Source organism: Mytilus edulis, chromosome 4 (assembly GCF_963676685.1).
Source record: "Mytilus edulis chromosome 4, xbMytEdul2.2, whole genome shotgun sequence".
NCBI classification, from domain to species: domain Eukaryota; kingdom Metazoa; phylum Mollusca; class Bivalvia; order Mytilida; family Mytilidae; genus Mytilus; species Mytilus edulis.
The window spans coordinates 10,249,537-10,263,583 of NC_092347.1; the positions used below are offsets into that span (position 1 = coordinate 10,249,537).

The following is a 14,047-nucleotide window of genomic DNA, read 5'->3' on the forward strand; positions in this document are numbered from 1 at the left end:
CCACGATATCATGATTTAATGAGCTTGAAATACTATAGTATGATTTAACTTTTAGTAACCGAACATGACTTATTAAGGATTGTGACTGTTTTGCTGAGTGTGAATTCGCATTACTATAAGACGTGTTACGGTACTTTTCTATCCCAAATTCATGTATTTAGTTTTAATGTTGTCTTTGTAATTCTCATCGGATTTTGTCAAATTTCTTAACGTCTTTTCTATTATATTCATGTGTTATGGTAAAGAAATTTAATCACCGCCTTCATTTATTAGGGTCCCGCCAAAGGCGTTCCCCTATAGTGATCAGTCTGTCCGTCCGTCCGTCTGTCCGTCCGTCCGTCCGTAACACTTTGTGTCCGCTCCATATCTAGAGAACCATTATGATTTCATACTTTATACTTTACATGTTTATTAACCACCACCAGAGGGCGTGTCATGATGTATGTACAACTTCCTAGGTCAAAGGTCAAGGTAAAAAATCTTTGGTTTCAGTTGACAACCCCATGTCCTATGGTAAAGATTGTGTCCGCTCTATATCTTGAGAACCGTCATCATTTCAAAGTTTATACTTGACATGTATATAAACCAACACCAAAGGGTGTGTCATAATTTATGTGCAACTTCCTAGGTCAAAGGTCAAGGTCAAAAACTTTGGTTTCAGTTGACAACCCCATGTCCTATGGTAAAGATCGTGTCCGCTCTATATCTTGAGAACCTTTATCATTTCAAAGTTTATACTTGACATGTTTATAAACCAACACCAAAGGGTGTGTCATAATTTATTTACAACTTCATAGGTCAAAGGTCAAGGTCAAAAACTTTGATTTCAGTTGACAAACCCATGTCCTATGGTAAAGATACAATTTTTTAATGCACATTATTCACAGCGAGGCCCACAGAGATGGCTCCCATCTCAATGATATCTAGTTAGATTTGATTTGGTTCAACGTAATTTGTACAATGTTTTACGTTTTCAGTTAGATTTAAAACAAACCGGACATAGCTATATAATACAGTTAATTGCTACCTCAGTTTGCTATTAATAAGTATTGCAATTTTCATTGTTATTAAATGTAATATCAGTATTTAGTTCAAATATAATCTTAAATCAATCCTAATTCTATCTTATTTTTGAGAAATAATTTTAGTCATTCAAATGTGACGTCATTTTTTGTGTGCTGTTTTAGAATTTCAAATGTGACTTCATTTTATGTGCCTTTTTACCACTTTGTATGTGTTGTCACTTTTTTTCACTTTTTTCGTTGAGGCCTTGACTAAGTCGGGTGTGACTATTTTTTGCCTTTGTCTTTGTCTAATATGTTCTTGTTATTTGTATTGTAGTCCTGTAATGTTATGTTGTCATTTTAATGTTATATTTAACATTGCCATTAAAGCGGGAGGTTTGGCATGCCACAAAACCAGGTTCAACCCACCATTTTTTTCTTTTTAAAAAAATGTCCTGTACCAAGTCAGGAATATGGCCATTGTTATATTATAGTTCGTTCTGTGTGTGTTACATTTTAACCTTGTGTTTCCGTTGTGTCGTTTGTTTTCTCTGAAATCTGTATATTTGAGATTACTATAAGACGTGTCATGGTACTTTTCTATCCCAAATTCATGTATTTGGTTTTGATGTTTTATTTGTTATTCTCTTCGGATTATGTCTAATGCTTAGTCCGTTTCTGTGTGTGTTACATTTTAATGTTGTGTCGTTGTTCTCCTCTTATATTTATTGCGTTTCCTTCAGTTTTAGTTTGTTACCCCGATTTTGTTTTTTTTCCATCGATTTACAGCGGTATACTACTGTTGCCTTTATTTAGACATCGTTTCAATTGGACACATGCCCTTGTTTTTCATATAGTTGAGTTATCAGAAAATTTAAATGGGGTTGTTCCAGAATGTTTCATTTGGACTTGTTTTACATTATCTGACACAAAGAGTCAGAGTGAGCTAATGATCATAACTCATCATCCATTTATAAACTTTCAAAAATGTTATTCTCTGAAACCACTTGGATTATAATTTCAACTTAACTGTCACAATCATAAGAATATTAAGATCAGGTTGTCACAAAATGTTTCATTTGGACGTTTGAAAACACAATGCTTTACATCATCTGGAACGAAGTGTCAGTGAGCTATTGATATAACTCATCATTCATTTTAAATTTTTGAAAATGTTATATTTGAAACCACTTGGCTCATTTAAACAAAACTGCCACACTCATCAAAATGCCCAGTTTTAAACCTATCTAATGTTAAAAGTTTGTTGTTGAGCACTTTTATTGTGGAAATAACATCTAATCCCATTATATATAAGAAATCTTTCCATATATATTATCTGTATCTTAAAAGTTGTTGGCTGAAATAATTTCACATAACGTACATGTTTGTTTTCAGTAGTTGCCTTTGGTGAGAAAACAAACTTGCATGGATCGGATGAGTAAAGAATTCCGATTCAATTGTTTTCTATACAAGGTTTTGTTATTTTGATTTGATACTGACGTTACGAGATTTGAACATTGGTAAACGACTGTCGCCTTGATTTGCTTGACTATTTTGTGTTGATGTCATTTGTTATGGCTTTCATTGACACTTGTAACAAAATGTTCATAAAAAGTTCTTGAAAATATTTCAAAGATGAATTTTGAATATCAGAATACAAAATTGAAATATTTTTATTTTCGAACCAACACTTAAATGCCATGAAGGGCATGGTATGTGATCAGCTATCATTCCAGTATGGCAATACAGGACATGAAATGATCGATTGGGATTTGCGTTGCCTGATAAATGACTTATTTATTATGAAATCATCCCATCGTAAATTTTACGGACGCCATCACGAGTTGGTTGACCGTTATGGAATAACCGTTTCACAAATGATATCGGATATGTTCCTTACGTCGTAACTACAATCCCCTTCCCTTTCATGAATGTGACCTACCGAATTAGACTATTTATCGGATTTGTTATCACATAAGCAACACGACGGGTTTATTCTATGGTTTTCTATTTTGTTTCATGTGTGCTGTTGTTTGGGTTTTTTTTTTTATTTTTAGCCATGGCGTTGTCAGTTTGTTTTAGATTTATGAGTTTGACTGTTCCTTTGGTATCTTTCGTCTATCTTTTATTCTATGTCGGGTATCCATCAATCAATGATGTTTTAACTTTTAACCAATATAAAAGTAGCCACGAAAATGTGTTATGGTTTTAGCAAAGAACCTCATAGCAATTAGTGTTCTCTCATTTAAAAGAACTGTTAAATTATCTCAAACAGATCCAATTGTTTCTAGAATCAGTCGTCAGGCAATCAAGCAATTTTTTATTATATGAAATTCTTTTTTTCATGCTGGATGTATTTTTCTTAAATGTCAGGTGGGCTTTTTGCAATTAATTGGAGATAGCCGTCGTCCGTGACCTTTTCCTTTTTTATATTCCTATCTGAAACTATATGCTCAATTTAACACCAAACTGGACAATAATCATATACGATAAGGTTAGTAATGGCAAACTATTCCTATTGGGCCACGAGAGATAATCTTTAATTCTTTTAAAATTCTCTTTAACAGCTTAAAAGTACATTAACGGAACATAAAGATAACATTTCGATATTGCGGATAATGTCTTTAGTGTTAAACCTTACTTGATAGACGTTCCTTTTTTATGTATCAGATACATCTAATGATTTGAGCAAATGTTATATAGATCTTGGAACTTATTCGACCGTACAGTTGATAATTAAGACTGCGTTCATAATCTACTGTAATATAAAAATGAAGATGTGGTATGACTGTAAGCCTATTTCCGGACGAAATAAGCTTTAACAAAACGTAAACACTTGTTACCTGTTAACGTCAATTTGTGTTGAGCATTACTTGGAAACATGTAGGTATATCTTTTCCATATGACTGATTGCAAAAAAAAGCAATTACAAAACTATTTCCATGAAGCTTGAATCGCGACCTATTCCCGAATAGAACTGTTTTGCCGTGTTTGAATTAGCATAGCTATTAGACATGTATCGGTATTTATACATCCAACATTCATTTAGTTATAATGGTTTTTTTTGTAAGTCTGGTTGGATATTGTGTTATGTCTCATCGTTTGTGGTTTGAATTCTATTTCCATTTTCTATGTGTATGTGAAAAAAAGCATGATTGGTCAGCTAGCTCATTTATATTATTTTTAGTTTAAAGCAATTATATGCACAGTATTTCACACAGTTTTGATAAAGAGGGAAAAGCCGACATGGTTAGAAAATACAAATAATTACATGATTACTAACACGATTCTATATTTAAAACTTTACCTGTAACGTCACTTTGTGTGGCACTGATACATTCGTATAACGCACAGTTCATAATTCTATGGGGTATACCAGTGTATTGTCGTAAATTTATTGAATGTGTCCATTGTTATTCTGTGGTTTACTTATTGCAATGTGCTATCATATTATCTATCTATGCATTTCCCTGTCCCGTGTGTTTTTGTGTTAATTTGTACTGTATTCCCGTCAAGTAAACTTGTCATTTGAACGGTATATTAACATTTCCATATAAGTGGGAAGTTTGACTAGCCATTAAAACCAGGTTCATCTCACCATTTTTTGTTTCTTAAAATTTTCCTATACCAAGTCAGGAATATGGCAGTTGTTATCAAATTGTCTGTTTCTATGTATGCTGTCGTTTGTTTTTGTATTAGTACTTTAATAGTTGATGTATAGGGATTCGGATTTTGACCAGATTGTTTTCGCTTAATCGATTTATAAATTTTTAACAGCGGTATACTACTGAAGCCTATATGGCGACAAATTTCACTTTTATAACAGAAATGGCATATCATTCAGGAGCACAAGAGCGCACTCAGTTTTTTATGAAGTTCGTGTTTAATGGCGACGAAAGTTAAAAATATCGTCCAAGGGCACAAAAGCCAATGCAGTTATTTTAAATTGGTTTTGCGTTTTCAAATGTTTAGTATGCTGTGCCTTGCCATTGCTATGTGTACTTTCGGTGTGTGTCTTTATCCATAGTGTAGTCTGTAATTGTTTGACTTGTGTTTTAAAGGCCCCCTTGGTACCTTTCGGGAATTTTTTCTTTAATTGCTGAATTTTTCAGTGAATCATAAAGTGATAAATAACAAAAACACTTTTAGTCTTTTTATTGACCGTATTCATAGTGGTAGGATCACCAAACCTCCCGTGTGTCCTTAATGTGCATCATATCACGGAACTCATGAAGAATGGATTCTACAGAACCTGTTCTCTGAAAAACAAATCAATATTTCAGTTGTAAAGTCTACTAAACAATCTAACCGGAAAAAATGAAAGGAAATAGTTTCATTATTTGTGTAATGTTCTGCTATCATGTTTGTTAAATAAAGTATATTTTACTATGTTTTTTAAGGCGAATTTAATTTTATTCGTGGGATACCGAATTTAGTTGATTTCGTTGGTAGATGTGAACATCGAATTTAAATGTTCAATGAAATATAAATTTTGTTAAGGCTTGTAGGTGGAATTTAGCAAAACCACGAACTCAAATATCCACAAAATCTCAAGTTTTACTCAATCTACAAAAATGTGTGCCCACGATTATAAATGAATCTACAGCAAGTTTGTAACATGTGTGATTTCTTTTTCTTTAAAAGATCAAATGACTTTTTAATGTATTATCATATTTCCTCAGTGTTTAATACTTTAAATTGTCGTCTTAATCAATTCATGAGATTTGTGATTTAAACTACTACTCCCTTATTACTACATTTGAATATATGCTGTACGCGAGTTTAAAATAGGAAACTGACTTACGAATAATAATGTATTCTAAGATAATAATAAAAAAAAGTAGTTTTCATACAATACAATGCATTCAAGTGTTTGAAGTTGTGTTGAGGCATTTCAGATAAATGCCTCTAAAATTAAACTGTTTATTCATGGTAAGACTGAACCTTTGCTGTTTTTGTTGAACAGTTTTAACCATAAATAATTAAGTTAATTCTAATGCATTTCAATACAGAACAGGTTCTAATCCAAAACCTAGTAAACCATGTACATGTTAGGAGTAATTAAATGCGACTTAGGCCGTGTTCACATTGACCTAAATTCGGTGTTGTGTTAGTGTAACTCACACGTAAACTAAACACAATTGCGTTCCCATTGATAAAACTCAATGTTTACATGTAGTTTAAATCATGTTTTATCTACACACAGTCGATAGTCAATGTAGGCCTTGTGTAGGTTAAGTGTACACAAAACTAGGCATTTAGGACATTAGTTTTACCGTGTATATATTTAAGGAGGAAACTATTTTTGAGTAAAATTGATATTTTTGATAATTATTAGTATAGTTCTTTACAGAAATTGTTGTCTAAATTTTACAGATTTTTTTTGTTAAAAACAAATTCGCGTACTTTATTAACCCCTGATTAAGACTCAAAGCAGCATCATTGCCGAACCCATAAGGCAGGAACCAATTGATTTTCGGGAAGGGGGGCTATTATAGTTGAGTATAAAACATAAAGGCATGGGGGGGGGGCTATTATAGTTGAGTATAAAACATAAAGGCATGGGAGTGGGGCTATTATAGTTGAGTATAAAACATAAAGGCAAGGGGGTGGGGGTGAGCTATGGATTTTGTTTTGGAAACAAAAAATGTTTCCAGTTTTTGGCCCTGAAAAAAAATTTGTTTGTTTCACCCTCAGCTGCCACTATATATATATAATGCTAAAATTGATTTCGACTTGTCACCAAAATTTGTCCTGGAAAAATCAATAGCCCACGCCCCTCTACCCCCCCTCCTTTTCCCTCCCTAAAAAATGAAGTAAATAGTTGCTGCCTAATTCATTTGAAAAGGTCTTCCCGAATCGACTTGACGTACATAGAAATATTTGCCACTGGTCTTTACTCAAACAACGGTTCACGCATAAATGCATGACTAAAAAAAGTGTGGGGTAAATGATATGTTTGTCTAGTATCTCAAATCCGTTAAATAACACTTAAAATAAATTTAAAAAAACGTGACCCTATTCTTTTACCAAATACTCCTTGGAGAAGAAATACCATTTGAAACAAACAGAAAAGATAAAAATTTAGAGATCCCTAATAACTCAATCCTTTTTTTCGGCTGTAAGCACGCTGCTGCAGCTAACGTTTTCTACTGCGTAATCGAGACATCTCTAGTATATTCAAACTACTGCAAATTACAAAAATGGCTTTAATAAAGTAGTAACCACTTAACTTAAAAAGGGGGAGGGTTATTTTTTTTTATCTGAGTAAGATTTTTTTTTCGCGCGTACGTTTTTATTCCTTTTTTTTCGATGCTGGTGATCAAATACATTTTTTTTCAATATTTAACACTATAATGTATGGGGAAACTCTTTGATTCAGAATATTTCTTTTATCATCTGTATGATCATTTTTTTTTTTATCAAATTGGGGATCGGAATATTTCCATTCCCACCCCACCCACCCTTTTGAAGTCAAATGGTTGTTCCCTTACCGCTAGAAAAATTGTTCCAAAATTTTGAATTCAGTTCTACGTAATGAACATTTAAATGACACATAGTTTACAAGTGAGAACAAATCTTATGTACAGGTAGCTAAACAATGTGTATAGATGTGAACAAATATAATGTGAAACCAGTGCACACTTCACTAAACTAATTGTAAACATGTTTACTCTACACGGCGTTTGGTGTGAACACGGCCAAAGATCTCGGTTCGTTACTGATTTGTTTACTAAAAATTATGATTCACCTAATTTCAAAACAATAATTGTTTTAAATCCTTGATTATTTTTTTTATTTCAAGCATAAAAGATCAATGCAAGTCAAGGGAATAGTATAAACCAGAAACACAGAAGACAGCTATAGATTAAGATATCAAGGTTTCAATTCTTGTTATGAACATGCGATTAGTCAAACGATTTCACATAAATAATATTCTGACCGGCTCGACTCCGTTAATAATTCTTGATATTTCCCTCTGTTCTTATTTTTAAGTATCTTGGATTGTATATTTCTTTTAATTGATTCACGAGTTCAAAACATCGGTAAACCACTGTAACCTTTAATTAAGACATGAAAGACTTGATATCTTATGGCTGTTAATAGCTTAATTTAAATTTTACACTTCAATTTTTTTTTATATTAACCGTGAAACAGATTGTTCGTATAGTTCATGATAGAAATGTACCTTTATTTGAAGTTTATATTAAATTGCAGTTAATAAAGTTCATGTTTCAGAGCCGCTTTAATGGATTAAACTTCAAAAACGCTCATAACCAAACATTTGAATCTCAGCTCCTTCAAAATTGAAAGCTCTATTCTCCATTAACATCGAAAGTGATATCAGTTGATGTCTCTAACTGTTACCCGCCATTAAATATCAAGTGTTTTATGTCTGATTGTCCACATTAGAATAAGAGGGGTTTTCTATTCTCCTAATTCTTCAAATTTACTTTTGTAAAGATTATTATTGAACTGAAATAACTTTGAGATTAACTACGGTAATTAATGATAAGCGTTAAAGTCAATCCTTTGCATTTGCAATGATGTCTGAATTATTGTACATGTTATATAAACAGTTTCAATTTGACGGAATGTCTAACATTCATAATAAAAATAATATATATGTCATTCCAATCATTTTACATGCAAGAAGATCAAAAGCTTAAAGAAAAGCCTCTAAGAGCTTGGTATTCTTACCATTTCTGGATGTAGCAACTAAAATAATATGATATCATAGAAATATGTCCCTACTCTCGCCATTATGTATTTTTTAATTGCTACTATAATTTTACAATTGACAACCAATATTGACTGGAAAGCTAGCTTGTTACAAGATTTTTGTACAATGATGTGAATATGTGGTTTACATTTGATTACTCTTCAACAGAACTCTACAAATATATCTCTATTGTTATTAAAGGTACCAGGATTATAATCTACATAAGACTCATCAGTGACGCTCAGATAAAAAAGGTTATAAAGCCAAACAAGTACAGAGTTGAAGAGCATTTAACATTTACTATATAAGAGAGGAAAATAAAAACAAACTAGTTTCGACTTTTATTTTTTAGCTTTAATGTGTCAAAGTATTTTCTCAATCAAGATAACTGTAATTTTTCTTTACAACTCAGTATCAACAAAAAAAGATTCTTTATTGAATATTCTCTATGATAGATATTGCCTGATAAGATTTAACTATCTTAACTCTTCTTCGAATCAACTTCTTCACAAAAGATACACAAAAACTTGTTTTAATGGTGACACTTATTAACTGATTAATTATACTATTGAAGAACGCTAAACTAATTTAATTTGAGTAAAATGAGATGTGTATTATACGTCAATGAGACAGCAGCTATACATAACAAAGAATCAAAAGGCATCTTTAAGTCAACATACGATCTACAAAAATCTATAATGTCTGAACATTATGTCAACCTTTAAACTTCAGTTTAGTTTAAATATGTGACGAAATTAAACGGAAACTGTCAAAGAATTAATATGTAAAGAAAAAACTCTAATGGAAGGTTTTAGGAGGAACAACGATCATTGTTAAAGTTAGGTGAAGTAAGAATGAGTTGAATAAATCTCATTTGCATATTTTAATCTGAATTATCACAGAAAATATGTAATGTAAATTATTCCTTTTTTGGAGAATTGATACTTCTATATCCAATCTTTCGTTGTTTCTCTTTAGTTTATGTCACTTTACCTTATCTCCTTAGCGCCAGAAGAGAATTTTGCTAGAAACTTTAACAAACTAATGATTTTGATAACGTTTATGCTTTATTATACATGTGTTTGAATTAAAAACACACACATTGTATTGACTATACTAGATACTGTTATACTGGTCTATCTCAATTTCATTTATTAGGAAAATTTCAGACTGATACGATAACGTTATAATGATGTTTATAATAGAGAAGGGAACGTTATATCTTATTGCAGAGACTACCTTATAGGAACGTAAATTATCAAACATTTTTTAAAAAAATCATAAGGAAACAAAAATTCCAACTATTTAAAGCGCACTAATAAACAGAACGTTTTTTTGTTTAACATTTACTGCTTTCAGAAATAATACGAAATGTAAGGTTTTTAGTAGTATTTAAGTATCTGAAACATTGTGAACACATTGTGTTTAGTAGTAGCTGCCAGCACTATCGTTGTTAGATACTCCTATCCCATGATTCTTTCTTCAGTAGATGTGGAATAGAAGGCATGGACATATTACAATTTTTATAATCATGTTTTGGATATCTTAGTTTCTAGTTGTTTAGTTTAGTATTTAAAAAAAAAACAGTTTTGGTCGTAAGAATGTTTTTTCAGATAATATTACCTCTCGTTCATCAATAACTTTGTTGTAGTTGTTGTCATAAATACGTGCACCTCCTGCTCTGTGCACGTGATCAGGTAATTCTTTGGTACCATGTAAAACTAATTTAACTGCTTTTATAACTCCTGTGTTTTTTGCTCCTTTCTAAAAAGAAAGTAGAGCAAAATATATAACTGCTTCCAAAATAGTGTCATATCTTTGCATATGCCAAAAATAAAAAGGTTAACAAAACGTAACCGACGTTGTCAATTCTGCAATAATATAGGGTTATTGCATGAATATTGGGGAATATTGTCCCGAGTAGAATTTTATATTGCACGAGCTTGCGAGTGCAATATATGTTCTACGAGGGACAATATTCCCCCAATATTCATGCAATAACCCTTTTATTGTATAGCAATGTAATATTTGAAAGTAAAAATTGGTTTAAATTAGACTTTGTCATTGATGACGTCATGAATTTGGAAGAATTATTGCACTAGTGCAATATTAGAATTTATTGCACGCTTACTTTTGGTTACTTTCTGTTGGAAATATTATATTGCTATACAATAATAAAATTTATCAACATCTATATCATGTATGAGTCAATTTACTTGTAACACTGTTAACTCATTATTACAGGAAATTTCATTTTCTTCCCTTTATATTTTTGCCCAACTGTTTTCTACCTTATCTTCCTTTATGAGGTAAATATTAATTAAAAATTTTTAGTAAAAATAGGACAATTGTTCTACTAAAATGCATGATATTCGAGTAAGAATAACGGAACAAAATCAGAAATTATTATGGAAGTGTATAAGTCTAAGAAGTTATTATCAACCAACATATATGAAATTTCAAATTCTTTAACTTTTATAATTGGTTCCAACCCTTCAACTTAAAAAGATGAACGAAAAGACCACGACTTTAGGAATGAAAGTGGATGAAAGACGTATAAAATTCATAACAAACTCACTGACAAACAAGAGTAACACACATTCTCAAGGTAGTACATTATTTACTAACATTAACAGCACCAATTTGTCTGTTTATATCGAAACAGGTCTTTAAGAAGGAACTTTTTTTGTCAAAATTATTATCTTTACGGATACCCACTGTAAACAAATATTGATCATTATCATTAGTGATGATACAGAATACTTCATGCAAAAGTGTCAGAAATCGTAAGCAAGGAAGATGATGATTTTTGTCTATGTGTATTTCAACAATAAATGTAGGTAGATATAGGAAGATGTGGTATCAGTGCCAATGAGACAAATCTCCACCCAAGTAACAATTTATAAAAGTAAACTATTATAGTTTAAGGTACGACCTTCAATTTAGGAAATATTAGTCCTTAAGGTATATAGTACATACTCCGTCTCTAATTTTTAGTTTCCACACACCATCCGGTCTTTCTCCCCAATTGTGCACTGACATAAAGTTCCAATTTTTGAAACCTTTCACTGATGAATCGAGTGGTCTCTCAGATAAAAGCATTGTTTCAGTATCTAAAAGAAGGTTATATAAAATGGAATAAGCGAACAGCGTATCTCATCTGCTGACATATAGAAAACGTAACACACGCTGTGTGTGTTTAATTATTATTTTATTTTTTATAATGGAAAATAGGATTATATTAATGGTGCTAATGTCTGCACCTCACTTTTCATGGATTTAATTTTAATCTACAGTCATTTCTTTAACCAATCAATGTTTGCTAATGATGTCATTAGATTTGACTTTAATCCAGGACTTTTTCAAACTAAGACTTACTCATTGCAGATGTTATATTAATTGACAGATCTCCTCTCTTTGAATATTCCATGGTTAAAGTTAACTGTACATGTTCTAAATAACGGATTTCATTTGGTTGTCCTTTACAACCATCAGTTTTTAGTGCAATTTCTATTTCCTGTTTACTATGGAAATCTCTAAAAAATACAAATAAAATACACTTTTTATAGATAAAATGAAATACTTTTTTAGACAATATGTCTTTAACAGCAAAAAGAAAACGAAAAAAGAAAATCACTAACAGCACTAATTCCTGCGAGCATAGAATATAAAAAAACTATATTTTAAAAATTATAAATTGATTTGAGAGGTTCAACTGAAGTACCTAATGTAAGCAAAATTGTTCTCTTTATCTTTCAAAATAATCAATCTAAAGGCAAACGATAAACAAAAATACTTAATTGCAGAAAAAGAAAAAAAAGTAGTATAACAACGAAGTCTTACTGAGGTAGATTTGATAAATCATTGGATGTAACGTAACATATGTATTTTTCTGGTACATGCTTCCATTCATTAGGATCTGCAGCATTTATCATTCTAGCTGCATTTAACAAACCAAATCCAAACGCACTGTTAATCCAAAATCCAGCACCATTTTTTTTCCAACCACCATTATTTTTCAAGGCTGAATATTCTGATGTCCATGCAACTAAATGTTGAACATCTCTCCACGTCAAGTTGGGGCTGGAATATAAATAAATTTGGTTATGATTAGGTAAATAACTAAATAAGAAATTTTATTCGGTATTATATTCAGGAAGAAAACAATTACAGATCACAAATCTAAAGACATTTCAAACATAGAACCAGTTTTTTTCTAAACAGGGGATTATGCTGGTTCTCAACTTTTCATCCTCTATGGTAAATGATGAGTACCAACAAAAAAAAAATCCAATGAAAATTAAAATCAGAAAGTCTCTTATCATAATGGCAAAATCAAAAGATCAAACACACCAAACTAATGAAAACAAATATCATATTCCTGATTTGGTACATACATTTCCTTATGTAGCAAATTGTGAATAAAACTTAGATTTATAGCTAAATTAACCTCTAACTTGTATGACAGTTGCATACAAATCCATTATATTGACAACAATGTGTGAACAAAATAAACATTAAAGGTAAAAGAATATGTGAAAATACAATGAAATATACTAATCCGCTATATTAAAAACTGACTTTTCATAGTACTCCAATTCAATTTAGATATATATTTTGCAATGACATTCATAGTGTTTGTAAGAAACTAAATTTGTTTAAAGTTTGAATGAAAAATTTCGAATTAGATTTATCAATGGATTATTTTGATATAATGATAAACATTAAACATAGTTGATTACTTTTGATGTCACAAAAACATGTTGTTGGTGTGTTTAAGTGAAGCATGGTAACTTTAATTTTCTGAGGATATAAAAAATTTATTCTATTGCGGATGCAGAAAAATAATTTACCTCACTATAAACATAAATAATGACAATGTCCTGATGTCAAATATAATAGTTATTATTTCTAGTTTATTTTGATATAACAGTATAGGGTACAGGTCGCAACATGTTTTACATGTTCAAAAACCAGTGTACAGAGTATTACTAAATCTTTATTGTGAAGAATTATTTTTCGGAGAACCCATAATTTGTATTTTATATTTTAACTAACGCATACCAAAATGTATAGTTTGTTTGACTATGTGTTTACAAATGATATATATTACATACTTAGTTTCTAAAAGAAGAGCAAATATTCCAGCAGCTAGAGGGGCAGCCGCTGAAGTTCCTGTATGAGACGTAGTACATGTTCCTCTTAAATCTGTTGAGGCCTGTAACAAGTATTATATCAGTCAATATCTGATGCATATTTATATTTCTGTACCCACAAGCAAATCAAGATTATTTACGGAATTTATTTTATAAGGTATGTT

General features: G+C 31.1%; 1 protein-coding gene across 2 annotated transcripts in view; it reads right to left on the reverse strand.

Moving 5' to 3' along the window:
* Nucleotides 1–5,143: 5,143 nt before the first annotated feature.
* Nucleotides 5,144–14,047, reverse strand: part of LOC139518919 (neuroendocrine convertase 1-like) — a 35,459-nt gene continuing 26,555 nt past the window's right edge. The window contains exons 10-16 of one of the 2 annotated variants that reach the window (XM_071310606.1): nucleotides 13,845–13,945; nucleotides 12,571–12,810; nucleotides 12,106–12,263; nucleotides 11,707–11,840; nucleotides 10,351–10,491; nucleotides 8,706–8,723; nucleotides 5,144–5,263 (exon numbers count right to left, since the gene is read on the reverse strand). In XM_071310606.1, coding sequence (XP_071166707.1) covers nucleotides 5,186–5,263; nucleotides 8,706–8,723; nucleotides 10,351–10,491; nucleotides 11,707–11,840; nucleotides 12,106–12,263; nucleotides 12,571–12,810; nucleotides 13,845–13,945 — 870 coding nt within the window. In that variant the 3' untranslated portion in view covers nucleotides 5,144–5,185. The remainder of the gene's footprint in view (nucleotides 5,264–8,705; nucleotides 8,724–10,350; nucleotides 10,492–11,706; nucleotides 11,841–12,105; nucleotides 12,264–12,570; nucleotides 12,811–13,844; nucleotides 13,946–14,047) is intronic. The other variant, XM_071310607.1, reaches the window with a different exon arrangement.